The sequence below is a fragment of the Penicillium hispanicum genome, assembly GCF_028827665.1.
Source record: "Penicillium hispanicum strain IBT 35686 chromosome Unknown utg000003l_segment0_segment0, whole genome shotgun sequence".
Lineage (NCBI taxonomy): Eukaryota > Fungi > Ascomycota > Eurotiomycetes > Eurotiales > Aspergillaceae > Penicillium > Penicillium hispanicum.
Genome location: NW_026623195.1, coordinates 2,649,548 through 2,676,313, shown reverse-complemented (window position 1 = coordinate 2,676,313; position 26,766 = coordinate 2,649,548). Strand labels below are relative to the sequence as shown.

The 26,766-nt window shown below is 54.3% G+C and overlaps 10 protein-coding genes across 10 annotated transcripts; 5 read left to right on the top strand and 5 right to left on the bottom strand.

Annotated features, from left to right (window-relative positions):
• Positions 1-13: 13 nt before the first annotated feature.
• Positions 14-824, bottom strand: N7459_003438 (putative vesicle transport v-SNARE protein Gos1; the record flags this gene model as incomplete). Its single annotated transcript, XM_056942622.1, has 3 exons — positions 14-517; positions 577-690; positions 762-824. 3 exons carry the CDS (start codon positions 822-824, stop codon positions 14-16), a joined length of 681 nt encoding a protein of 226 aa, XP_056802505.1.
• A 78-nt stretch (positions 825-902) lies between these two features.
• N7459_003437 (60S ribosomal uL29 domain-containing protein) lies at positions 903-1,816 on the top strand (the record flags this gene model as incomplete). Its single annotated transcript, XM_056942621.1, has 4 exons — positions 903-934; positions 1,032-1,137; positions 1,194-1,333; positions 1,585-1,816. The coding sequence occupies 4 exons, from the start codon at positions 903-905 to the stop codon at positions 1,814-1,816; spliced, it is 510 nt and encodes a 169-aa protein (XP_056802504.1).
• A 649-nt stretch (positions 1,817-2,465) lies between these two features.
• N7459_003436 (mediator of RNA polymerase II transcription subunit 16) lies at positions 2,466-5,828 on the bottom strand (the record flags this gene model as incomplete). Its single annotated transcript, XM_056942620.1, has 10 exons — positions 2,466-3,256; positions 3,311-3,442; positions 3,493-3,759; positions 3,815-3,925; positions 3,982-4,101; positions 4,161-4,380; positions 4,431-4,897; positions 4,956-5,199; positions 5,262-5,607; positions 5,680-5,828. The coding sequence occupies 10 exons, from the start codon at positions 5,826-5,828 to the stop codon at positions 2,466-2,468; spliced, it is 2,847 nt and encodes a 948-aa protein (XP_056802503.1).
• Positions 5,829-7,046: 1,218 nt separating this feature from the next.
• Positions 7,047-8,800, top strand: N7459_003435 (putative SIR2 family histone deacetylase (Hst4); the record flags this gene model as incomplete). Its single annotated transcript, XM_056942619.1, has 2 exons — positions 7,047-7,356; positions 7,413-8,800. 2 exons carry the CDS (start codon positions 7,047-7,049, stop codon positions 8,798-8,800), a joined length of 1,698 nt encoding a protein of 565 aa, XP_056802502.1.
• A 758-nt stretch (positions 8,801-9,558) lies between these two features.
• Positions 9,559-10,713, bottom strand: cbfA (uncharacterized protein; the record flags this gene model as incomplete). Its single annotated transcript, XM_056942618.1, has 3 exons — positions 9,559-10,111; positions 10,264-10,397; positions 10,459-10,713. 3 exons carry the CDS (start codon positions 10,711-10,713, stop codon positions 9,559-9,561), a joined length of 942 nt encoding a protein of 313 aa, XP_056802501.1.
• Positions 10,714-11,287: 574 nt separating this feature from the next.
• Positions 11,288-13,025, bottom strand: N7459_003433 (GNL3/Grn1 family GTP-binding protein; the record flags this gene model as incomplete). Its single annotated transcript, XM_056942617.1, has 3 exons — positions 11,288-12,790; positions 12,854-12,948; positions 13,013-13,025. 3 exons carry the CDS (start codon positions 13,023-13,025, stop codon positions 11,288-11,290), a joined length of 1,611 nt encoding a protein of 536 aa, XP_056802500.1.
• Positions 13,026-13,393: 368 nt separating this feature from the next.
• On the top strand, positions 13,394-14,318 carry N7459_003432 (HAD family hydrolase; the record flags this gene model as incomplete). Its single annotated transcript, XM_056942616.1, has 4 exons — positions 13,394-13,493; positions 13,572-13,593; positions 13,660-13,769; positions 13,837-14,318. The coding sequence occupies 4 exons, from the start codon at positions 13,394-13,396 to the stop codon at positions 14,316-14,318; spliced, it is 714 nt and encodes a 237-aa protein (XP_056802499.1).
• A 1,464-nt stretch (positions 14,319-15,782) lies between these two features.
• N7459_003431 (uncharacterized protein) lies at positions 15,783-16,620 on the bottom strand (the record flags this gene model as incomplete). The annotated part of the gene is made up of 2 exons (XM_056942615.1): positions 15,783-16,077; positions 16,361-16,620. The coding sequence occupies 2 exons, from the start codon at positions 16,618-16,620 to the stop codon at positions 15,783-15,785; spliced, it is 555 nt and encodes a 184-aa protein (XP_056802498.1).
• Positions 16,621-20,017: 3,397 nt separating this feature from the next.
• N7459_003430 (homeobox domain-containing protein) lies at positions 20,018-22,268 on the top strand (the record flags this gene model as incomplete). Its single annotated transcript, XM_056942614.1, has 2 exons — positions 20,018-20,347; positions 20,448-22,268. 2 exons carry the CDS (start codon positions 20,018-20,020, stop codon positions 22,266-22,268), a joined length of 2,151 nt encoding a protein of 716 aa, XP_056802497.1.
• Positions 22,269-23,220: 952 nt separating this feature from the next.
• Positions 23,221-24,450, top strand: N7459_003429 (uncharacterized protein; the record flags this gene model as incomplete). Its single annotated transcript, XM_056942613.1, has 3 exons — positions 23,221-23,355; positions 23,433-23,651; positions 23,725-24,450. 3 exons carry the CDS (start codon positions 23,221-23,223, stop codon positions 24,448-24,450), a joined length of 1,080 nt encoding a protein of 359 aa, XP_056802496.1.
• Between the last annotated feature and the right edge of the window lie 2,316 nt (positions 24,451-26,766).

The window sequence follows — 26,766 nt, the reverse complement described above, 5'->3', positions numbered from 1 at the left end:
GAGCCAGCCCATCTTACCGGAAGAAGAGAAGCATCAGGAAACAAAACCCAATAAAGCAGCCGAGGATAATAGCGTCTCTCCTCTTCTTGGTCCCGATTTTTGCCATCAGGTAGTTCATGCCGGGGACCTGGCTAGCTGCACCGACAATACGCCGGTTGATACTGGCCAGGGTCTCCCGCTGCACACCGAAGTTCTCGTTGATAGCATAGGCTTGGCTGAGCACGCCGTCCATCATGTTGTGGCTGTTCTCTACCCGCCCCCGCTCCTCGAGCATGTACTCGGCCTCGGCGGCGCTTGGGTTCGATGCGCGGTAGGCATCGATGTCAGAGCGGACATTGGAGAGCAGGTTAGCGCGGTCGCGCGATTCGGCGATGGCGGAGTTAAGTCGCTGGAGTTCGCGGCGGTGGTCTTGGAGGACCTCCCGGTGGCGGGAGAGATTGTTTTGCTTGAGCGCGGAGGATGTGAGGGTAGCTTCAGAGTCAAGGAGACGGGAGAGCTGGGCGATGAGAGATTCACGCTGTGTATCGGTAAGCCAGCTGTTCGCCGAGGATGTTGAGATGGATGGACAGAGTATACCCTTTCAAGGAGGTCTTTCAGCTGCGACTCGATCCGCAGCTCCTCTTCTGTAGGTTCTTTCGGCGGTTTGGTGAGCGAGGCAAATTGTGCGTATGTGTGGAAAAGGCTCTCTGTCTATTCCGTAACTTCCAGTCAGCGTTGGTTGAGTCTGGGGATATACCACCCCGGCCAGCAGATAACGGTACCTGAGTCTCAAGCGAGCGGGCTTGTTGGCGGAGTTGCGCCCATCCGGAGCCGGTGGACGTCATGAGAGGCAGAAAAAGTCAAGGGACACAAGAATGTCCAAATCGACTTCGAATCAATCGGTCTCGCCCCGGACATGAAGCATGCCAACGACAGGCTGGGGCCTTGCGTCGACGTAAGTGCACCAGGAGACTAACCCGATTAAGCAATTTATTGATGCCTGTTATATAAGGCGTAAATTAATCGAGTTGGGGCATCACGTGCCCGGCTAGTGCGACAAACTCGCTTAGCCCTAGTCCCACAACCACAATTCGACCCTCGGACATCTTCAATTCTCAACGCCGACAACCCAGCATACACAACAAAGCCGCCACCATGGTATGTTTGTCCGCCATCGATACGCCTGAATCCCGCACTGACGGTGTTGTCTACAGTCGTCCAAGGTCAAGGCTGGTCAGCTCTGGGGCAAGAACAAGGATGAGCTCTCCAAGCAGCTCGAGGAGTTGAAGACCGAGCTGAACCAGCTCCGCGTCCAGAAGATCGCCAGCGGCGCTTCGACCAAGACCCAGAGAATGTGCGTATTCGATCCCGACATTATTACTTCCTACGAATGGATTTGCGATGGGAAAGGGGCCGATATGGGATTGTGCGATCGGGGGGCGACAATCGGGGAAAAAAAAATTAAAGGGTCGAGGCAACCGCGAGGAATGACGATAATCAACTCGCACACTCGACGCACATCCCAACGGCAATCATTCGCAGGAGGAAATTTCACAATTTATGGGCGCATCAGAATGCTAACTGGACTTTTTTCCCTATCTACAGCCACGACGTTCGCAAGTCGATCGCTCGTATTCTCACCGTCATCAACGCCAACCAGCGCGCTCAGCTGCGTCTGTTCTACAAGAACAAGAAGTACCTCCCTCTCGACCTCCGCCCCAAGCTCACCCGTGAGCTGCGCCGCCGTCTCACCAAGCACGAGGCCACCCGCATCACCGAGAAGCAGCGGAAGCGCCAGATCCACTTCCCCCAGCGGAAGTACGCCGTTAAGGTATGACAATTAGACCGTGGCAGTGGTGATGTCGCCATCGAGGATTCTCTCCAGGACTCGATGCGGAACATCACTGCTACAATGCATTTCAATACGCCCCAACTTGACCAACAACCGCTGACGTTCGGGTACAACAGGCTTAAGTGAAAAACTTGCTTGGATCTGGAGTTCTGTGGGAAGACGTACTTGCCCTTGGACACATTAGCGTGTGGACCTGAAACCAGGCGGGGTCGATTTTCTCTTTTCTTATTTTTACATCCAAAAAATGGAACTTGATTATGTATCTTAGATGGATGCAAATCGACTCTTGACATGACATGACATTTTGACCCGTCTTTCCCCCCACACCTGTGGATTTGTGCTTAGTGTGGAGGCTCAGTGGACCGGATTGGACTAGAACGTAGTCGATTCTTCATACGGCTTCGCATATCACATTTGCCCAGGTGTCGTTGAGATGGACAGTACCTGAATGTGCAGAATCAGGCACCTTCTCTGGCGTATTGCCTCGCCTTGTTCTATAGTCTCAACACCAAGGCACCATGGTGCCTCGCTTGACACACACTTGACTTAGAAACCCTTGCCCGACATAAAAAGCTTAGGATGGAAAATGGGTAGATTGCTTGATTGACTCTTCTAAGACTGTCGATATCTCAAACTAGGTAGACCCCATCGCAACAGCCATGCCAGCCGGCGTCCTCGCTGTGCCCCCATGCGCTTGCACCAAATTCCCAATACCCTGCCCAGCCGCAGGCTCACCATCCGTCTCCATCATCCACATCCCCCCACAAGGACAAGTACGCAGCAAATTCAGCTTCGCAATCATCTTGAAATACGGCAGCGACCTGGGCAGCGCCGTGTCCCCCGAGACCTCACAGCAGCGCACACACCTCCGCCGCTTCTGCGGCTGGACGATACGCCCGTTCATTCCAATAGGCAGCGGCGGCCGGAGCGGGCACTTTTTGAGGATATCGACGTCCCGGCGTTTGCGGTACATAGCGGTGCGGGCGTCGGTGCCGAATCCGAGCCAGCTGTAGTCGCCGAGAATGATGTCCTTGCGGCTGATTTCTGCTTTGAGAGCGGGAACTGTTTGTTGGAGGAGGGTGGCCACGGCCGTAGTGAGGACTGGAGGGATACGTGCGTTGACGAGCATTTCCTTCTCTGGACCGGGTCGTTCGGCGTCCCCAAAGCCCGCGCCTTGATAGGCGTGTTTCACGGCGGAATCAACGCCTGCGAGGAATTTTTCGTAGACGTCTATCTTGACTGGGGAGGTTTCTAGGATCTGGCAAATTTCTGTGTAGTATATGCGCGAGTCCCCGGAGAGAGTTGCCGGGTTTGTGTTTGCGAAGCCGGCGTGTACACCACGTAGCCCGCGGCAAATAAAACGGAGGAAAGCCCGGGACATGCTAGACAGGAGTATGAGGATGGGGAGAGAGTTGATATTTTTGACTGGTATCCAGATTGTCAACAAGTTTCATGAGTTGTTAGACGGCATGTCCTTACGTTTCTGAGTGAATGCCTCTTGGTCGTTGAGAAGACCATCAAAGTCATCGGCAAGATCGAAGATCTCACTCAAGATGAAATGGGAGAAGCTGAGAGTCCACTTGGTATTACCTAGAATCATGCGCAGGATTTCTTTGCCGGGCATCAGCAGTTGTTGGTGACAACGGTGGGTTTCAACTCACCAGAATCATGTGCGTCGCCTTGCCCTGCTTTGCAATGCTGGAAAAAGTATGCAAATAGGACAGAGGCATGGCGAAGTTGGATGATCGCCCATGGTACGGCAGACGCGAGGTCTCGGCGCTTCATTCTGCCTTTGTAGCCCAGAGCAGCCTGTAAACTTAGACACCGGGGTATATATGGATGGGTCATGAGCTTTTCCTGCTCGACGGTGAAATTGCAGTTGACGGGCAGTGCACGATATACTTCGCTGCTGAATGTTGCTTGAGCCTCTGTTGTCAGTGAGCAACTGGTCACAACCCGAATAGAAAATTCACCGCAGCTTACCGGATGAAAGTTGTCTCAAGGCTACTGTCAAAATATCATCTGTGTTAACATCACTGCCGCAGCCACGGCTAAAGGCGAGGGTCAACGCCGCAATTGCAGCGGAAAATTTGGCTAATGTCTTTGTGTTAGCACCCAGTGTCTTGCCCAAAGAACAGTGACAGCCTTACTCTCGTCATAGAGACCACCGGCTGACCCGAATGTGTGCTCCATTAATCTCAGCTGTGCTTGACCTTCTGTGTCCAGCACCACTGCAGCACAGGAGTTTGGAGAGAAGCTTATCGAAAGACCTGTGTGAATGAGTTATGATGAGCACATATGCATATATCACAAATGGGTGCGAATGTACCTGGTACGTCCATTGGATACTGGAACCCTGCCTGGCCTAGGCAAGTCACAGTGTTCGCATCATCCAGTCCATTGAAGACAGCCATTGACCTTGTGTCATAAAGTGCAATTGAGCTGTCATCATGGGTGATGGCCAAGGCAGTGCCATGTTCCACAAGATCAACTGAAATAATATACTTTTGACAGTGGATATCCTCTAGTCGGCGCAGTTCCATTTTTGACTACTCAAAGTTAGCCCATAGTCGGCGATAGATGCTCAACAAGTTCATACCTTGGCTTGAGCATTACTTTTCTTCGACGTAACCTCGTCAAACTTGGGGTGAAAAGCTTGAGGCGCAGATTCCATATGCCATCGGACAATTACACTTGGAGGCCCTTGTTGTTCAGGATATTCAGATGTGGCGTGAAGGGGTTTAGAAAAAACTGCAAGGATCCATGGACTGGTGGTTGATCCCGCTGGACTGTCAATCTGTCCCGGCAGGATCTCCAGCCGAGTCAATGAATAAACCGAGTTTGGGAACGGCAATGGCTGGTCTGCATGATCTTCAATACCACCGTTCACACTCAGAAGACTGCTGGGCATCTCAATCTTGCAGTGGAGAAAATGGAAAGTAGGGATGGGAAATTGGTGCATCTGCTTGATCTGACTGGGGTCCCATTGTGCCGGGTTCCAGGTAATATTGACCCGGTACAAGCAAATCTTCCGGCATACTGAATAGGTGGCAATCATAATTCCAGCTACATTGGGTGATCAGCAAAGAGCCCGCATCCCAGATCCGGGTACAGGGAGAACTACCTGGTGTTGCAACAATGGAGGCATGGGTCAATAACCGGTCAGAATATCCGGTGTTCTTCAATTCGGCAGGCAACTCAGCCCACTTGCTGTCCGGGTTCTGGTATATGAGGCGAATCTGGCCCGCCCGGGTCACACAGACTAGTCCACCTTTGTTGGAAGGGTTGAAAGGACCAATTGGGCGCCGGCGAAATGGCGTGTAGGCCCATCGACCATTTACCTTGGCTGCTTGCTGAAAGGCATGGACCTGGATAACTACGTCAGGGGGGTTGAAGATGGCAGATACCGGGGAGCAAAAACAAGACCTACCGAGCGTTGCGTGTTGAGCCACATCATACCAACAATCTGGTTGCTATCATCGCTAGAGTCGAATGCAGCTTGTCGTGAACCTGTGATGCTATTGAGAGCCATAGAGATGGAGTAGATAGAAATTCGGCCCAGGCAGTCTACCACGGCCAGATCAGTCCCGGATTCATTCCAGGACAAATGGACCAGCGGATTCCCGCCATGGGATTCGGTAACAGGAGTCAGAGAAGACTCTTCACTCAGCACCCATTTACCATCCGATGGACGACACTGGAGATTGCGGACAATAACGCGCAGTCCGTCCGGGGAGATATATGCGATGCACCCCAGCCGGGACCAGCCCACCTTCCTGAAAGGGACTTGTCAGTCGAATCCAAGCCGGGAAAAAAAAATCCAGAGTCGAGACAGGGAAGAAACTCACTGGCGGCATCCCAGGAGACGCATTTCATCCAAACATTGTGCTAGGCCTTTGGTGGGGGGCGGCGGTGCGGCAGGCAGGCCCAACTCCAGGGAATTGGCCTCGCCGAAGAGGTCATCCACATTGATACCCTCTTCCATGATCAACGGCATCGTCAGAGATTCACAACGTCGAGAAGTGGCCACTCGTCATGCATAGGGATGTGACAATCCAATGCCGCATGACTTGGATACTGAGTGTCGATCTAGGCCCCCAAGTTGGCGGTGTTGATATTGGCGCGGGTCCCGAGGTCGGATAAGCCGCAACCGGATCGGAGAAGGGTAATGGCGGGTGAATTGCGGGCTGGCGAAAGGGCGATCGGGTGTATAGATCAGATCCCACACTCACCGATCACAGAGCCTATAGCTTCTAGCCTAACTAATGGATGTATATCCCGCTGCGCAGCTTCCGCTCTTGGAATGTGCTCCTGCTGGACTCGCCCTCGCTGGCTTAGTCATCAGTCAGGTGACGGTAGCCCTGCCAACGGGGATCAGCCAATCATCGAGTGTTCCGTGCCCCACTGCAGGTTCCGCCAATCAACGTCGTCGCCCGCAACATCCAAAACTGCCAGAAGAAAAAAAAACCCTCGAAGACATCGGTCGATGCATGATGAATGCGGATCATGCGAAGCGAAAATCGATGTAGTGCATGGGAATAGGTTCAATCACATTCAATGTCCATGACTCGTAGAATCCGCTATCATCAATGCCCCTGCTGGACCGCCCCCGGCCCCTCGGAGAAATACAGCATCAAAAGGAGCATCAGTCGAGGTTACTTTGCATCAAAACAACCGCATCATCGAATCTGCCGCCCGCACTTCTTATTCGCCCGACATACCGGGGGTTTTTGCGATCTCCCGCACGGCGTCTTTCTTCACATCAACCACATTCCTCGACTCGCCCTCGACTCCCTCCCAATCCTAGCTCGGACGCCGTGGGCCAAAACAAACGTTGCCGGCTGCGGGCCGTCTGCTTGGAATTCCTTTTTTCCCAACTTCTTTAATTACTATCCCTCCCGACAGCTGACCTCATCTACAACGCTCCCCTTTCCTTCTCTCCTCCGCATCTCTCCCTTCCACCATTGAACTCCAGCTTCGGGCGACCCGCTACCGTCCATTGACCTGTTGTACCATTGTGCTATCTTATATGATTCGGAAATTCGTTCTTTCTCTTTTCCGTGAGCTGTTCCGTGCTGAATAGGCACGCCGTCTTGCCCCCGCCATCTGCCCAACCCCTGGGGCGCAGTTCACGTCTTTCTTTGTCGTATCCGGCTCTCCGACCACTCGTCTGCCGGAGAAAACGACAAAGCAGAAGGCGGAAAAGAAGCTCATCATGGATTTCGACCTGTCCGACTTCTCGGATTTGAGCTCCGTGCCCTCATCGCCGCGGTCCTCGCCCGAGCCGGCGAAGCGGTACCTGACGCCGTCATCCCAGGAAGCTGAGGATTCTACGCGCCAAGACTGCCCACCCGCGAAGAAGAGGAGACGTAACCCCCTTCCCAAGGAGCGCACCACCCAATATCTCTCCCTGGCCAAATCGTCCTACGAACAACCAGACCAGACCAAATTGCTTGTAGAAACTCTCCGCCACCAAAAAGATATTGTCGTCATCGCGGGCGCGGGAATTTCCACCTCCGCCGGTAGTGAGTTTTTCTCTTCCCTGCTCCACATCGACTCCCCATATTAACCGTGCATATAGTCCCGGACTTCCGTTCCAAGGATGGTCTATTCCAGTCACTGCCCAAGAAGCATAACCTAAAGGCGTCCGGCAAGCTTCTCTTTGATGCCGCCGTCTACCAAGATGAGGCGTTGATGGCGCCCTTCCATGAACTAGTGCGATCGCTGTCCATTGAGTCGACCAAGACCAAGCCCACCAAATTTCACGAAATGCTCGCCCGTCTGGGCAAGGAAAACCGGCTCAAGCGCCTCTACACCCAAAACATCGATGGCCTCGAAACATCCATGAAGCCACTGGAAACTGAGGTCCCGCTGAATGTGAAGGGTCGCTGGCCCGTCACTATCCAGCTCCACGGCAGTATTCAAAAGATGGTGTGTCAGAAGTGCCGCTTTCTCTGTGATCTCAACCCGAATGAGTTCTGTCAAGCCGACCCGCCTGAGTGTCATGAGTGCTGCCAAAAAGATGATATCCGCCAAACAGTTGGCCAGCGCAGTCATGGAATAGGCCGCATGCGACCCCGCATTGTCCTCTACAACGAACACAACCCGGATGAAGAAGCCATCACTTCCGTTATGAATGCTGATGTCCGGTCCCGCCCCCGTGTTCTGGTTGTTGCCGGCACTAGTTTAAAGATTCCTGGTGTTCGTCGTCTTGTAAAGAGTCTGTGCACCGTGATCCGCGGCCGCAAGGATGGAGTTACCATGTTCATCAACAACGAGCCGCCGGTCGGCAAGGAGTTCGAGGATTGCTTTGATCTCATCGTGCAAGGATCCACTGACGACGTCGCGGACTTGGTGCAGCTGAAACATTGGGAGGATTCCACCCCATACGAGATGTTGCCAGAGCCACAATTCGGATCCAAGCCAGGATCAGACACGGAGCTCTCATCGTCCGACAATGAGGCAGAGAAAACTGCCAGTGGCATTGCAGTGGTCATCAACACCCCCAAGAAGCGACCTCGCAGCGAGATCGGCCTTATCACGCCTTCCTCCAGCCACGACGAGAAGCCTGCCAAAAAGCCGGCAGTCGGCAAGCTGGCCAACCCAGCCAGTCGTGGGCGCAACATCAACGATGTGCTCAAAGGATCGAAGGCTGCTGCTTCAGCCAAGCCAGGCCGCAAGAAGGCCGGCACTACTGCTGCCCCGAAGAAACGCGGCAGCAAGGCCGAGCCAGCCAAGTCTGCGAGGATCGAGGCCTTCAGCCGTGTCACTAAGTCGACCAAGGTCCACGCTGCTACAGAGAAGAAGACTGCCACAGGCAAGCCTATGCACCCTCTGCCGGCCGGTGCTGCGCGCAACAACGGACTCATCTTCCCCGGACTTGCCAGCAAACCAGGTGTCGATGCGCCTACAGAAGATGCTCCCAGCGATCCTACTGTTCCCGGACTGGTCAGCGTTCCATCTTCCTGATACCCTTTTGTTATGGTTACGACTTCTCTTCGACAACTTTCCTCCTTCCAATGATACATCATGGCATAATGGTCCATTGATGTTCAAGATGGCGTCCTGGTTTCGGTTTCACTGGCTATTTTCATACCTCATATTTCTCACCTACTTTCTTGATGGTCCCCTTTCTTTTTTTTTTCTCAGCTGCCTCCTCCAAGGATTTGTCCGAGATGTCAGCTTTTTGTCTCCATCCGTCCTTCTCGAAAGATACCAACGATAGACTACGGTTTGTTGCATGAGGTGGTGTTGGCGTTTTCGGGCTCAGGTGGCTTCTGTATTTTCGGGTCGGGTGTCTTTTTCGGTTTCATGTACGTGCGACGGCTACTGTACCTGCTCACCAGCGTCGTGGTTGTGGGAATGCATAGTGTGGTGTCTGATATTCGAGGGTGATGAGGCCTGGTCTAGCTTGAGCATTGCTGCTCTAATAATATGACTGTCATGTGCCGATATATCGTGTGTCCGTACTTAGGTACCTAGGATTGGTTACATAAATACTCCATGTCGGGGTATCTCACCTATACCTGGATTGTTATAATCTAATGGCGTTCCAAGTGTTTTACATATTCTACATATTGTTCCCACTCCCAAGATACTCATCTCTTTCCGACTAGAGCGCATGAATCCATTCGTCGTTATGTATATTATACAGCCACAGCAATCCGACTCGCAATACTTTTCCAATCGCCACAGCAGATATGTTCATGAAGTACCCTTTAGAACACCTAACCAAGCCCCAAGTCATCACGCAGCTGGCTAGCAGGCCCGTCATCATCATCCGTCTCATCCGCATCAGGATCCATCGGCCTGGAGGCATCATCCAAATCCTCAACACGATCAATATCCTCGTCCGCCCTCTGCTCTTCATGACCCTCATCTTCCTCATCCTCCTCGTCGTCTTCATGCTCATCTTCCTCTTCCTCTTCGTGCTCATCCTCTTCCTCCTGCGTCTCATCCCCATCACCCCCACCCGCACCGACATTCTCCGCGCCCCCCTCGGAATCGCGCTTCACCCTCTTAGCAGGGTTATCCACCATCTCGACATCATCATCGGCAGCGCCTGCAGTACCATCGCCCGACGCGCCAGCGCCAGAGACCTCCGCATCCGCGCCGCCGTCAACGTCGGACTTCTTCGCCTTCCGCTTACCAGCCTTGATCTCCGTATACGCGTCCAGCTCTTGCTCAAGACGAGCGCGGAAGGAGTCGAATTCGAGTTCTGAGAGTGCATTGAAGACGTCGGAGGGGGCGAGGGTGCGTTTAAGGGTAGCGTCGTTCGCGCTGGGAAACGTGTCAGTCAAGCTCATGACTCGTTCATACCCCCACCCATCCACCCTGAGCCCGCAATCTTGAGCAGCAAAGACTGAGTAGTGTGTTTGGAAAGGGCTGGAAGGAAACCGGGACGAGGCAAGGGCTATTGTCGGGGTCCATACTGTGAAGAGAGATACGAGACGAACACCGTGGCCGCCTTCTGGATGGCCAGCACGGCGTCTTTCTGGATGGTAGTGTTGGGCGGGAGAACCGCCTTTGCGAGACGCACGGTCAGCGAGCGCGGGAGGAGATAGTCCTATATCGAGACGAGGAAGGGAGGGATGCGTCAGCTTTGGTTTCTTGTCATCTGCGCCCACGCTCGTCCTCTTGCTGGCTGTGTCTTCTTTGGGCGCAGCCATCGCTTCGTCCCATATCTCATTGGATTCGTAGGCTCTCCGGGCTCGGGATTGGATGCTTACCTCGACGCTGACGCCCAGCTCAGCCCGGGCCTTGATCTGCTGCTCCGTCGCGGTGATGGGCTTGTCGGCGGTGCTCGGTGCCTGCGGTGAAAGCTGCGAGGGCTCATCCATGTCGGCGGGCGTCACCGATGAGGTGGATTTGCGTGGCGGCATGGCTGTAGGTGTTGTGTGGTTGGGTCTTTCGTTTCTCGGTGGCCGTGGACGGTTACTTGCGGTCGAATTGACGGGGACGCTGGACGATGTGCCGTTTCTCCAGGGAACGGAGCAGACGTCAGCAGTGGATTGGTTATGATGCGACCGCCGGTCTCGATATCGGCCGGTGGGATTGTGTTGGAGATGAGATTGGGTGTAGTGGCGAGAGGGTGAGAACGCGAAATCCGCGACGCGGATTGTGAGCTCGGGGAGCGCGCGGTGTGGGTACTGACTTGATGCAGGGCTCTTCCACCTTCCAGATTGTTGACTTCGAACGCAAATAGAATCGCATATCTTTCTATATGCTTGTTGGTCTTGGAAATTGAATTGAAAACCTCGTTGGAGATTTAATTGGAATGGACTTGTGTGTATTTGTCTGATGTAAATTCGCTTATTCTAGAAATATTGACAAGTGCCTCGATCGAGCAAGTAAAACATCCAAACATCTAAAACGCCGACTTTTTGGTATCCAAAGAATCGAAAATGAGAACCGATGACTTCGTGACGGTGGGTGACTGGAGAGAGAGGTGACCGCTTACTCGGCCATCTCCTCGTCGTCGCCCTCTCCGTTGCCCCAGAGGCCCTCGATCTTGAATTCCTTCGCCCATTCAGTGACGACCTGAGCGGTGTCGACTCCAGGGCCGGGGGCAGTGGCGGTAGCAGCATCCGAAGAGGCGATGACGGGGAGCACAGGAGCATTTGCCCAACCCTGGATGCGTCCGTCTCTCCAGTCGTTGATGACAGTCATGGCGGCGCTCTCGATATTGGGGACACCACCCTTTCCGAGACGACCGCGCTTGCGAGCGATCTGGATCAGTAAATCGGTGGTCTTGTCGCCATTTGTCGGGAAGAGGGATGTAATGCCGTACACCTCGAGCATCTTGTTGATCAGGTTCTCGGACGAGGAAAGACGCTTGATGAGGAGTTTGACAGCAGGAATGGGGTCTTCGATCTGCTTGGGTGGGATGGCGTTCAGCAGAACAAGGCGGGCTTGCTCGTTCTCCTTGGACTTCTTGCCGGTCTTGCCGTTGGCACTGGGGAAAACAATACCAGGCGAGTCGATCAGCTTCAGCTTGTTGTCGAGCTTCACCTCACGTAGATTGGTGGTCACACCGGCCTCAGCACCGGTCGGGCAAGCATTGCTCGAGCCCTTGTTGAGGCGTGCAGTCAGCGCGTTGATCACGGACGACTTGCCGACGTTGGGATACCCGATGACGCCGACAGAGATGGATCGCTTCAGCTGCTTGCTGTGAGCGTACGACTTGAGCGCCCGGAAAAGGGTCTCCGCAGTCCCCTTGACAGTCAATTGCTTGTGGTCAAAACTGTGGGCATTGGCGGTTCCGTTGGATGCCTTCAGTGGGAGAGTGGGGAAGTATCGGCGCAGATGCAGCAGCCAGGCCTTGAGGACAGGCGGTGGGACCAGATCGATCTTGTTCAGAATGAGGATCAGACGCTTCGAGCCGGCGTCGGCAGCCATGATCTCTCGCTCCACCTCCTTCGACCGAGTTCCCTCGGGGTCACGAGCGTCGAGCACGTACAGGACCACATCGGCGGCCTCGGTGACAGACTTGAAGACCTTGTCGAAGGCGCGCCGTGAGCCCTCTTTTGAAGAAGATGTGGCAGTGACGAGCTCGGGAGCAGAGCCATCAAGCATGGCTCCGCCCTCCTCGTCGTCGTCCATTTCATCGTCGTCGTCCTCGTCCATCTCGTCATCCTCGCTTTCGTGCTCTTCATCGTATTCAACAGCGCGGGCTCGTGCGGAGGCAAGAAGAGCCGCCATAGGGTTCGAGTCATCACCGTCCACACCCATATCCTCGTCGAGATCGTCGTCGTCGGCCATGATATCCACCTGCTGATCACCACCACCCTTGGCCTGCTTGGCCTCAGCCCGGCGAACGCGAGCTTCCTCCCGCACCCGTTCTTGCTCCTCTGTCTTTAGGCGCTTTCTCTCCTCGATGTCGTGGAGGACCTTATCCTTGAACGGGAACAGACTGGGAATGCCCGGGTCCTTCTTGATCTTAGACCGCCATTCCGGGTTCTGGGGAGAAGAGGGTCAGAAACAGCGGATTGAAATGTAGGATGTAAACTGTGGGCAAATCACCTTCTTCGCGAGCTTTCTCTGCTTCCTTTGCTTGGCAACAGAGGCCTTTTCAATCTTGTGTCTCAAACGGACGGGCGTCCGCTTGGAGTTCTTGCCTGCAATGGATTAGCAAGACGGTCATAAAAAACGCGGGCCGCCCGAGGGAAATAATACACTCACCCAGCTTGACCATTTTGTCTGCACACAAGAGTTCAAACGAGTGGAGACGAGAAGGTGAACTGTTGATCGCACTGATGCTCCGACGAACCGATTCGAAAAAGTTGAGCGCCAAGATTTCGATAAGCGGAAAAACTGGTTGCGCCGATCACCGAGCAACCGTCGGATCAACTACGCGATCGAGTATGACAGCCGCCGCAAAGAGGATTAAGCTCGTCCTCGCCTTTCTTTTGTGGAATTGCTTCTCTTCTCAAAGATATAGACTCTAGAATCATTCTCTGTACATTCCCGAGTGTCCTTTCTGCTTATTGCTCATTGCTTCTCCCTTGACAAGATCAACACCCGCACACATCCGCTGCCTCACCCCTCATCACCAACCCCACCATGACTTCTGCAACGGGATCCTTCTCTGCGCCCCCGCAGGTGCACACTTTTGACGGTGTCCTGTCGGACTTTGATGGTACAATTGTCGACTCAACAGATGGTGAGTAACGTCCTGCAGTGCTACATTTATGAGTATTGAGTGATATTAGAAGCTGACGGGTCTATTTTCTGCGGCCAGCTATCGTGAAGCACTGGCACGAGTTAGTCAACAGCGAAACCTTGACGACTTTCTTCAAAGCATGGAGCTAACTCGAATGGCGCAATAGGATCGGCGCCGAGCTGGGCGTGGACCCAAAGACCATCTTGGCCACGTCCCACGGGCGGCGAAGCATTGATGTAATGCAACTATACGACAAGACCAAGGCCAACTGGGAATGTACGTTCTTCTCCAGTAGCGCAGGCAGGCTGAAAGAACCCGCTAATGTCTCGCCGTATGGACATAGATGTCAACTACGTCGAAGGTCGTATCCCACAGAAGTACGGCTCGGACGCTGTCGAAATTCCCGGTGGCCGTGACCTTCTCACGGCACTCGAGAACGCCGGCGCCCGATGGGGTGTGGTGACATCCGGCACACGCGCCCTGATCGATGGTTGGTTGGGTGTCCTGAAGCTGGCACACCCAAAGGTCCTGGTGGTGGCACAGGACGTGGAGCTGGGCAAGCCCGATCCACGGTGCTACCTGCTGGGGCGAAAGCGACTGGGTATCGAGGACTCGAACTCCATCCTGGTGCTGGAGGATGCACCATCAGGGATCAAAGCAGGCAAGGCGGCTGGCTTCAAGGTGGTTGCATTGACGACGACGCACTCACTGGATAAACTGAAGGAGGCGGGCGCAGACTGGATCGTGGAGGACCTGCGCAGCATCTCGGTGAAGGGCGTGGTGGATGGCCAGGTCCAGATTGAGATCACGAATGCTTTCCAATAGGTCCCAGGTGGTCGGTACATGGCGCTCACTGCAGGGGTCAGGGATTGAGGAGTGCGGCTTTCTCGAGATGAGCCGGCGTTATGTTGCACAGCATCGAAGGAACGACCAGGGGGAGCTTTTTGAGATAAACGTGCACACAGGCTGTACATCTGCAGGTAGTCTAGGCCCTGCTTCTTGAGACGGTCCATAGTTCATCGTCTATGGTTCATGTCCATTGTTTACGGATCATGCTGTACATACTGTAATTTCACCCGTCTTCAACAAGCTACACCTCATGCAGATAGAGAGTTGAGACTGCAGGGGGGTGTGCTGGAAAGAGCATGGATTGTCGTGTTTCGAGTTATGCTGGGGCGGATCGACCGATAGACGACTGCTAGCTGTTGTCCTTTCCATTGGCCCATCGAACACTGGTCTCCCATCTGACGGTATGAGGGTAGCACGGTGGCCACAGCCAGTTGGCTCGTGCTCCAGCCATATCGATCGAACCATGGGCCCTCAATCCACGTCTTCCTCCCGGAAGGAGGTGTGATGGGATGGACGAACGTCTTGCGGTCCGGGATGAAGGTGGTCATTCCGCCGTGGGAACCTCGTTGCAGGATGCACATGCACCGCATCTTACGTGATAACAGCAGACTCCTTTCCAGTGTGGTTGCACTAGGAGGCATTCGAAACCCAAGCAAACGCCTCTAACGTATAGGCAAAACCTGCGAGGTGGACGCGGTCCGAGTCCTTGCAGGTCGCATGTCCCAGTTCTTCCAACCCAAGTACCATAACTACATACAAGTCGGTACTTCCGATGCCGGGCATGGCATGGCGTACACAAGAGCTAAGGGCGTGGCGGCATGTACGAGGGAGTGGATTATACATGCGGCCAAGCTCTGCACTTTGCGCACCAACTACCCCGGCAACAAGCTGCGAACCACTGTTCATGCATGTTTGACCACCGACACATCCGGGCAGCCAGTCTTGATCGGTAGAGTACAACGATACAAGCCCCGAGTTGAGATCTGGACGACTTAATCGCTGATGCTATGCTGCGGCGACGTAGGCGATAGCAGAAAATACCGCGTCCATCGTCTGACCGCCTGCAGAGCGCTGCACCTTGTACAAGGACACGCTCACGAGGTGGAAATCATCCCCGGTAACAAAGCGCATTGTCCCGCGGCGATTACTGGGATGATACAGGTCCTGCTGATGACACGACGGGGCCTGAGTGGGGAGCAGAGAGTGGAACAAGCTAGATGGATGGAGCTTCCCTAATGGTCCTGACGCAGCAACTCCTCATATCCCGGTGGAAAGCCCCAGGCAAGGGGGTCAGGGAGCCGGTTGCCTGTGCACGGGTCGGGGGAAGCTGTTGCTTCGGTGTATGTAGCTTCTCCTGCAGATGGCAATCCCGGGCCGTGATTCGCACTTCAAAGCACACGTCGAGGGATTTGAGAATTCCGGTGACATCAAGCGTCTATCTCATTCTATGTTTCCGTTGGGTGTGATCAGTTCAGCCTCGCGACTCCCAACGGTATGCGTGATGGCGACGGTGGCGGACGCAGGATTATCACGCACAGGAGCAGGTTTGGTTTTCTTTTCCCTGATTCCGATCTTGACCACAGCATCGGGACGCAGTGAAATCGAACGGCCGGGGGCGAGAGATCCTGCGAACGGTTCCGAGGGTGTGGCCGCCCTTGAGATCACCTGGATGCAGCAGATCAGGAAGCCATTGGCCCACGGTGACAAATACCGCGCGGGTTGCAGGTCAAGTCTCCTGCGGTGAGCGTCATCTCGCACCGCCACAGCTGTCTGTTTCAGGTGAGCCACATCAAGGGAGGAAGAGGAAGGAGAAGGGAAAGGAGAAGGGGGTCGCCGTGTGGACCTGTCACATTGGAGAGCCACGGTTCAAGATCAGGTCGAGCACGGGAATGAACCAAACAACCCAACCGCCCTCAGCCTCAGCTTCAGCCTCAGCTTCAGCCACCAAGTGTGCACTGAGAAATTCCGAGTGCACGCCCGAAAGGGGAATCCGGACGAGTCAGCTCTGAGGAGTGTACCAAGCACCTCTACTCTCCTGTGCGCCTTCTCCGTCCTCCAGCACATCCATGACACCATCTGGCGAAAAGCGGGGACAGCGGGAATCGGCTGAGGTCGATCTTGAGGATCCCCCAGGCTGCCAAGATTCAATCCCGACAGTTGCACGACCCGAGAAGTCCAGATGGAGAAGGTACGGACTGGAGTGATCCTTCCCTTCGCGCTTGATTACCACTGGGAGCAGTCGGGGAATTTCCCGTCCCTCCTCCCCCCCTCCTGCCATGGTCGCCCTTCCAGTATTTGAGATTTTCGTTCCACCACAACGGTCCACGCCAGATCCAATCAATAGTCGGATGGGGCCAAGGGGATCCGTGCGGATACGCGTTGCAGATCACTCCAGGGGCACGTCAAAGGCCGATCCTGCTCATCCTTCTCTCCTCGAACGCCATGCACTGCGTACTAAGAACTGACTAAGCGCTATAAATGACGGAGATGACGGAGATCCATCCGTCAGTTACGGTATGGCCTGGGAATTACCATGCACGCCATACATCCCTGGCGACCGAGTGCCGCTCGAAGATCAAATGGGTGGGAAGAACAGCTCCCTCCCACACCGGGTGTCTGCGTGAATGTCTCCCCGAAATGTGATTTGCAACGCTGATAGGCGCCCTCCTGCACGTGAAGCTTTCCCACCAAGCTTTGACCCGCACTAGGATCATCACGAGCGCAGACTCGATCCAGGCATTCCTGGATGGGATGATGCGTTTGCCGACGATGCTCCATCTCGCAGACAAGGTTTTCCTGGCAGCGATGGCCACGTTGTGTTGCTACCGAAGGACGGGGGCGTGGAGCAGGCCCCAAATCTCAGGAACTAGTTACCTGCTTTGGCGTGTCTGATGATCTTCTCTCCGGCGAGGAAATCGCCCCCAGGTCCGTTTTGTGTCGGGATCCTCGATCATCCCCACTTTCGCCGAAAGGACCTTGAGTGGTTCATCGCCAACGAGAAGTCGAGGATTGGAGCGTTGGACACTTTGGTCGGGTCAGATCCTACTCCAGGCTGGGTAGTGCAAGATGCCGATCACTAGGAAGTGAGATGGAGGGGGAGGGGGGTCAAAGAGGGGAATCATCGAGGTCATCATAGTCTAGCCCGGTGTATGTACTCCATCCAACCTGGCTTGGTGGATTAGGGCAGGGCTTCCGTTGGGTCGGAAGCTGCCCGACTGCTGTCGTCTATCTCCAATTTGAGAAACAGAGTTAGGCTGTGTGGATTGCGCCCGCGATGTGCTAGGACTCTCTATCATTTAGTCTTTGCGGTGTAGAGACTGAAAGATTTTCCTGTCTTGGGCAGAGGATGTCCCGGCAAAGGGAACAACCTCTCGTCTCGGGACCGTTAGAGAATCGATCGGAAAAGGGCTGCGTCGAGATGTGGCTCAAACTGCAGGGTACACAACAGCTTGAGGGTTGCAGCACCAGGATATGCTCCATCGTCACAGCGAGCATAGCAACCTCCTGGTCAGGGTATAGCAAGTAGCACTAGAGCTCGAGCATCACAGCATCCAAGCGGCGCAGTACAGCGGAACCCTCGTGACTCGCGTGCATGCAGCCTCTCGATCGCACAGGTTTGGCGCCGTCAAGCATGACCAAACTGCCGGGAGTAACTCGGCGGATCCTCTTGAAGGCTTCAACTTTTCTTTTTTCTTTTCTCTTTTCTCTTTTCTCTTTTCTTTTTCCTTTGCTTCTTTACCCTTTCTTTTCCATCGGCATCTCGGGGACTCGGGGTCGGGGGAGTGACAAAAAACAAAGCTCGGCAGATCCTTTGGGGATCGCCGACTATTGATGTTTAGGCGGGCTTGGCACCTGCCACTCCCTCGCTCCTCCACAGCCCTGTCTTGCTTCAGGCCTCAATAGCGCGTTGTGGTCAACATCATCGGGCCTCCATCCATGTCGATCTCCCCCGATTTGAGGGGCACCGCAGCGAGGTACGGACCGGGGAACCTCATCCGGACCAGAGCCTCGGTCCTCTAGGACGAAACATTTCGAAAGTACAGATTATTTACGGGAACGTCCTAACACCGCCTGCAGGTGGGATCACCCGAGTGACAGATTGGCCAGACCGATGCACTTGCAGCCGACCATAATGCTGGATCCTCACGGACTTTTTACGCGGGCACCTGAATGGATCGAGGGTGTGTGGCACTATACACAATCCCGGCTGGACATGATTTCCTTTGCAGCGCGCCCCTCTTTCCTCTCGGCTCCCGGACGGGCCACTCTTTCTAGGATCAGACATGGCACTAATGCAGGTACTGCCACAGCGCGGGTTGGCTGGTGTGGGACGTGCAAAGGACATCCTGTCTGTTCCTTTACGCTGTTGCAGCGATAGGGGCAAAATTACCGCGGGAGCCGTCCACGGAACCCGCAGTCTCTCCGCATGGGCGGAACCGTGGAACTCGGTTCGCTTTGTTGATACTCGGTATGGAACATGATTACTCTTCGGAATCGACCCGGATTGGGTGTGTTTGGCACGGGAGAAAAACAAATTCAACCCTGGTGGAGCCCGAAGAGCTGATCGGGCGATGATGATTGGCTAGGGCGATGCTTTTTGGAGAGATCCAATGGACCTAGGGCTGCTTTTCCGTGCTTCTCTGAGTCCGAAGTACACATTCGCCCTCGGATTTGGCCCAGCAGACACGAGAAGTACAGGATGTGATGCCCGAGTCCAGGCAGGATCGGAATTGGCTGGGCCCGATGTCACCTGCAGAGGGAATTCCCTATATACTAGGTAGAAGGTGCGACTCTGTAAGTACCGCATGTATACTCCAGGCCGCCACCCCCTAGAACCGCGCGGGCGGTAGCGCGGCCAAGTCCCGAGTGGAGATGGTGATGTATGATGGAGATGATTTTATTTTCAGCCCGTTTTTCCCGTCGAGCCACGGCGTCTTCGAAAATACCACTAAGCCAGGAAGGGTAGACGATCAGATCTCACAGCGTGATGCCCCGAGCGCTGGAAATCCCCCGACCCGTGAAGGACGGCGTGGAATCGTCCGAGTAATGAGCTGGAAATCCATGTTTCCTACGGATGGCCCACTCTGCAATCCCGAACGAACAGAATTGAAATTCCGAGATTACCCTATTTAGCGTGATTATCAGAATTAGATATTATCATCGCCCATCGGCCCCGTAATACCCAGGTATCCTAAGTATACCCAGCCAGGAACACGCAGTCCCCACGCCCAATCACAGCCATCCACCCAGCGCCGCCCTTGACCCCCCAACACCTTCTCTTCCTTTTCCCTTCATCTTGTGCTTCTTCATCTTGACGTTCCTTCGCTCTTTTCTTTTTCTCTTGCCTGCTGCTTGTTGATTGGCCCCCGTCTCTCCTTTAACGCCGGGCCTGTATATGCCTTCCTTTCTTTTTCTCTGCCCTTCCGCTCTTTCCAGACACTCTTCTCGCCCCAATTCTCCCATCACCACCCGTCATCACACGCCTCCAAATTCGCCCTTCATCTCGATGATATAGCCGTCCCCCCCTCGTCGCGGCGACTCTTCTCGTGCAGCCATCCCCGTCTCTTTTCCGTCATTATTCTCCTCCCCGGCCCTCCATCCTCGTTCCTCCAGTCCTCGCGTCTCGTCCGCTATATCCGCTTCCTCTCACTCCCGCCCTCCCTTTCTATTGCGCCATGAGCTACATCCACCCCTCATGGAACTACCCAGGCCACTCGGGTCTTCCAATGGACCATACCATGGCTTACGACCCGACCATAGTGCCTCCACCCATGATGCACCCAATGGATGGCTACCTTTACCCGCACCCGCCCATGGAGATGATTGACTACTATCACCAACCCATCATGGACTACGACGAATACACAGAGAACCTGTCACGGCCACGCTTGACGAAGGAACAAGTCGAAACCCTAGAGGCCCAATTCCAGGCCCACCCAAAGCCGAGCAGCAACGTCAAGCGTCAACTAGCAGCTCAAACAAACCTGAGCCTGCCCCGTGTTGCAGTATGTGGCCCGATAAGTTTTTTTATTTATTTATTTTTTTTTTATCTTCGCCTTGCATATGGCTCCCGAATAGAAGCGAAGCTAATGCCCTCCTGCACAGAACTGGTTCCAGAATCGTCGTGCAAAGGCCAAACAACAAAAACGCCAGGAGGAGTTTGAGAAGATGCAGAAAGACAAGGCTGAAGCGGAGGAGGCCGCCCGGCGAAAATCAGAGACTGTAGACACTCGATCTGAGTCGAGGCAATCTTCAGCCGCCAAAGAGGAACCTGAGAGATCCCCTACCCCCAAGTCAGCCCCGGCTGCCAAATCCCAGGCCTGTGCAAAGGCCGAGGCCGCCGCCAACCGAAAACACAACAAGACGAAGAGTGAGTCGGCCCGCGAGGCAACGTTTGCCTCGCTGCAGCGAGCACTGAATGCTGCCTGTGCTGCTCGGGATCGTTTCACTCGACGGGACTCGCGCAGCAAGCACGAGTCGCCGCTTGAGGAGGAGCCGATCTCTCCGACCTCGATGGCACCGCCAAGCACGGCCAAGGCACACGACAGCAAGACGCGCGAGGCCCTCAATTCTGCTTATTCAAAATGGTCGGAAATGAAGGAGGAGCCGGCCGCGTGGTCGGCCTCTCACGATCATGCGGAGGTTGCGTCGTTCCCGTCAACCAGCCAAACCATCCCTGAGGTGCCAAGCTCTTCACACGCCGTGCATCACAACGTGGATGCGTTCCCGGGTGCTCAGTTCCCTCATGCTGAGGAGTGGGACGAGTCCCCCAATGAACAGCTTTCTGCCCATGGTGTGGGCTCTGATGCGGGTCTTGGATACAACAACATCCACTATCCGATGCACATGCGCACTCCAGATATCTCAGTCTCCCGGCGTGAGTCGTCGGATGCGCTGGCGGCTTCCTTGGATGGCATCGGGATCTGCACTACTGGCTCTGGGATGTCGCGGCCTTCCAGCCGGCGGGGAAGTGCATCATGGAAAGAGCCGAGCAAGGAACTCGACCTTGCTGCGAGAAGGAAGCGTCCACGTCCTGCCGCCATCGGCACCTCCAATGCTCGACCCCTAGCTCCCTCGACCTCAATGTCTTCGCTCTCCCCTACTAGCCGCATCCCCAGCTCCGGTGCCGGCAACTCGATGAGGCAATCCAAGTCGACGCAGAGTCTTAACTCTCGTTATGCGGGTGTTCGCAAGGCATCGGCTGCTCAGCGCTCCCCTCTGAACTTCACTTTTGCCGAATCTGGATCCATGAAATCCAGCAAAGCCGAAATGCTGCGGCCGTCAGTCTCGTCTACTTCTCTGGCCCCGCCGACCCCCTTGACGCCTCAGGACTTCCAGCACTTCATGCCTGCCTCGCCGACGGAGAGCGCCTACTGCTTGTCGGCACACTCGACCACTCAGTTCTTCCCTTCTTCCCAGCCGATGCAGGTGAACATTGCGTCCCCTCCCACCACGCCTCTGGACATCTACTCTCCCTTCCCCTATCAAAACGTGGCCCCGCCGATGTCGGCCCCGGCTCAGGCCAGTACCTTCTCCGAGTATGTCAGCTGTGACCCGGTCCCCTTGACGGCCCGGAGCTGGGCCGACACCGGGTCTCTGTCCTCTCCGGACTTTCAGAGCGGCCTGCAGGTGCCACATTCCACCACTGTCTCTCCAATCGGGTTCGACGCATCTGTTGACCAGACTGGACAAGCGTTTGGAATGGAGGCGGTTTCCGGAACACCCTCTCTTATCTACTCGATTGACGATGCGGACCTGCGCAGCTCGGTAGTAACGGGAGAGAGGAAGCCGGCCGATTTCAACTTTCACGATTACCATGAGCAGCAGGCCCCCCACCGTTTCGCTGCTCACCAGATGGCGTCGGCACACAAGTCCAAGGGCTATGCTTACGCGAACACCGCGACGGCGAGTCACTACGCGTCCTGACGGCGTTTCCGTTGCGATGGATGAATGAGAAATGTACTGCCATACATACGCTTGTGTTGGTCTGGGATGAACTGCTATGCATCTTCTCGTTCCTCACCTTTTTTTTTTTCCTGTCTTGCGATTTCATCCACCCACGGGTGGCTTGTCTATTCCCAGCACTCCATAGCCGGAGGCTTACTGTCACTATTTACTCTTCTCCTTCTTTCCCCTACATACCTTCTCTCTATTCTCTGTTTCCTTTCTCTTGTCTCTTAATTTGGTGTGGTTCCACCGGGGTTCTTACATATTCGGAGCATTCTTTGCATTGTGCTTATTGGCCTGGGACTTATATATTTGCCGCGCGATACGACCTTTTAATTTTCTCGGGCTTGGTGCTCGATTTTTTTGGCCTTCTCTTCGCTTTTTTTCTTCTTGGTTGGTTATTACTGGAACTCGGTTCGGTTTTGGATGGGATTGGGATTTGGATTTGCATATTCGGCAGCATTTGGCTATCTGATACATACTGTCACGTTTCTAGAACTTTCTTTCTTGTTTCTCTTGGTACTCTTTTCACAATCCAAAAAAGGGAGCGACGTCTACATTTTTTCGAGTTCATCCAGTCTGTGCCAGAGTAGAACCCATCGTCACCGACAGCTCTAGCGGGCAAGCAAAGCCACCTAGTCGCCCACCGCTGCCACACCCCGATGATCGGCTTCTGTTTTCCTTTTCTCAAAGCGGCTGGATGCTCGGCGCGAGTCCGACTGGAGCTGGTGATGGCGGGCGAACCACGTGTGTCACTCGATAGGACAAGGTTGTCTCTCCGCGCGGCTCCACTGCGCTCTCTACTTGCGAGTACTGAAGTACTTGCCTCCTACCCAGATGTCTTTCTATAAGAGAGCCATGTCGATCCCTGCAGAATCAACCAGTTCCATTCTCTCTTCATCCTCATTGCCAATCCCCACCCTCTCACCCAATGAAAGTGTTGGCCCTCAGCCCGGCCCTGCTGGGTCTCGCCGCCTGCGTCCGCGCTTCAACCGTCGAGTACACCACCGTGCCGGGATATTTCCTGCAGGACGAGAGCTCGACAGATGCCTCGAATTTCGACTATGTATGGATCGTGGACCTTTCCATATAATCGGCCCTGGCTATGCGGGTACCCCATAAGCTAACTGCTTTATTGTATAGACCGCGGTCAACTTCGGCCTCATCAACCGCACCTACCCAGCAGACCGCGAGCTTCAGAAACATGTGGAGCATACCCCGTGGGAGCGCTTCTACCATCAAGTTCAGCAGTTGAATGTTAATTCACCCAAGAATGTCGAGTACAAGGTGCTCTTCCTAGGCCGTCATGGCGAAGGGTGGCATAATGCCGCCGAGACGTACTACGGCACTCCGGCCTGGAATGTAAGTTGCCAGTCTCTCCTCGACCAATCTATCAGGACCCAGCCCGACAATTCCCACTAACCCGGTGCAATAGTGCTACTGGGCCGAACTAAACGGCAACGGCACAGCAACCTGGTACGACGCCGCCCTCACCACCAACGGCATCAACCAAGCACTGGTCGCCCACGACTTCTGGCAAAAAGAGATCAACGAGCAACGCATCCACACACCAGACAGCTACTTCGTCAGCCCACTCACCCGCACCCTCCAAACAGCCAACTACACATTCACCAACCTCCGCCTGCCCCCCGGCAGCGCCGCCTTCAAGCCCCTCGTCAAGGAGCTCTTCCGCGAAGGCATCAGCATCCACACCTGTGACCACCGCCACGACCGCGCCTATATCCACGCGCTCTTCCCCTTCTGGCCCATAGAACCCGGCTTCACCGACTCGGACGAACTCTGGAACGGCGTAACCGCCGAGACCAGTGCCGCGCAGGACGTGCGCAGCACCAAGGCGCTAGACGAGGTCTTCTTCAGCGCGGCCAGCGGCAAGAGGGACATGTTCGTGTCCATTACCAGCCACTCCGGCGAAATCGCGTCGATTCTGCGCGTGGTCGGGCACCGCACATTCGGCTTGAAGACGGGCGCGGTGATCCCCGTGCTGGTGCGTGCGGAGCAGAAGGGTGGTGCTGCGTCGGCGACGAGTGTGGCCTGGACGACGAGTGCGCATTGTACGAAGCCGCCGGTCACGTCTGTTTCGGCTTGTGTTTGTCCATCGAGTGCGGCGCCCGTTGCGACGCCGCTGGTGACGAATGTTTGATGTTTGGTTTGGTGTTTGGCTGTATGGTCGATTTCCTAGTTATGCTTGTCTAGGATGATACTGCCTGGCTGGGCATCTGTTAGATTAACTTTTTGATGCTCAATACCAAGTCAATGTTCGAGGGCGTGGAATATTGATGGCCAGGTGACATGTTCGGATAACATGTAGGTGTGGCATCAACCTGTGTATCTTGAGGTATATTATGCTGTTCATTGGACATGGTGATAACCCCCGAATGTGGGCACAAGTATAGGCGATATGCAGATTCAAGAAACGACGAGCAAAACCATATTTTTTTTTTTTTTTCAAAGAATCGAAATGATCAATCGACAAGTCAACAGAGAAGGGGAGAAGCAAAAAGAACATCCTAGGAAAACCCCTGACTGACATCGATTGGGTCTTTCTCGGGCGGAATGAACCGTTCCCAGAGTACCTAGAGTATAAAACACGCCAATGCCATCGGTGCCTCCTGCTACCATAAATATTTCTCCATCCCTCACTATTCACTTCCTTTTATATTTATACCTGCCTTTTGCCATGTATTCAGTCTCTTGGTTTCCCTGACGAGAAGCCCTCTTCAGGCCCCTGTCATGCCATGCTCATTGCTCGTAGAGTATGGGGCCTTCAAAACCTCTCTTATCAAAGCAGATTGCATCTTTGCCTTCATCTCTCTCTCTTCTCTCTCTCTCCCCCCCTCTCTCTAGCTATGACGCTGTCCCACGGAGATTATTCGCCGTCGTGATGAGAGCCAGTCTAGGCATCTCGAGTATGACACTGCCCCACCGCCATCACCTACCGGCACTAATACTGACTGCATACCGTGGCGAAACGCAGGTAGTCCTCCAAGAGACTTTACAACTACCAGACCTTCCATGGCTTCGTTCGTGACCACTGGAAATGCCTTATACCTAAACTCCCGCGCAACGCAGCTCTAGTTGTCGCAACTGAACCACCATGTCGTCGATGCAGACGTTCCCAGGCTTCAGAACAGCGCCCCAAATTATATAAAACGCCGGGTATATCCTCTCGGCTGGGAATTCTGTCTGCCAGCGATGTCTCTTCATCCCTGGTCGACAAGCTCCATGGGATCTTCCAGAGTACGTGTGCAGTGAGTCCATGGAAAGACCCGCAGTCTACAAAAGGCTGCTTCCGCTAAACACCCGCTAAACAAGCTACAGGAAGGCCGGCGATTACATGGCAAAAGATTCCTGCAAGCATGCGGAGACACTGGATTGCGAGAAAACGTTCCGGCCGAAGCAGACGGCCCAGCTACACTCAAATGGGCAGTTTTACTCGTGGATATGCCAGTATACTCTGTGTATTACTCATTCAGGGGGTACTGGAACCTTGGGGTGCCGCCCATAAGAATTATAAAGGACATGTGCAACAAGAGCACACCCACATCGGAGATTGATCGCCCACGAGGATTACACCACACCTGCACTCGCAGATGGACAACTCGAAATGATTTATCTGGCAGAGCGTGATACCAACGATCCCCAGAAATACGCATGTCTGACCTGCCTGTTTCGAGCTCCATGCCAGAGACGTGCCTTGCTATCCGGACAGCAACACCAGTCGGCAATCATGCTCAACCGTTAACTATCGGGGGCTATTGCGACACTCCTCCCACCTGGCCGACCACCGAAACTGGTATCGAAATCGCTTCACGCTTCTCCATGACCCTGTCATAGAATGCGTTACTCACGTAGAGTACCCAGAGTTGGGAGCAGTCGATCTCCCCCCGAAACTCCTGCGACTTCAGCCCGACAGAGGGATCCGTACGACTGGTGGGAGAATGATGCATGGGGTCTTTATGGCTTTACCACACACGCCACTCTCGCCTTACCTTCCAACCGATTTGTTTATACTAAGTCACCTTTGTTAATCTCAATCGAGGAATTCTTGCACCATACCCGGCAGGACAAATCTGTTGAACTGTCCAATTCCATATCTAGGCTAGTATGCTCTCTACCAAGGAGCACAGAACTGGGTGTGTTCCGAAAGTCAGTGTTTGTTCAAGGAACAGGCTAGCGCGTCCTTTCGTGAATCAGGAGATAGGGAGTTCGAGGCTTCCCGGGATGCTTTTCCCCTGCTCCGATGGGTTCTAAATTATTTCTAACCGGTAGTGTAGGCGGTTGACCAACTGGTCCAGTATAATCTAGTATATCTAAAAGTATAGCAGCATTGCAGCAAGGTATCATTGTCAATTTGAAGCTAATCGGGACCAAGAGGGGATACAGGAGCAGATATCAAAGGCACCAGACTTGCCACGAAAAGTAACACAAGACAAAATATAAACAGCAGAAGAGGAGA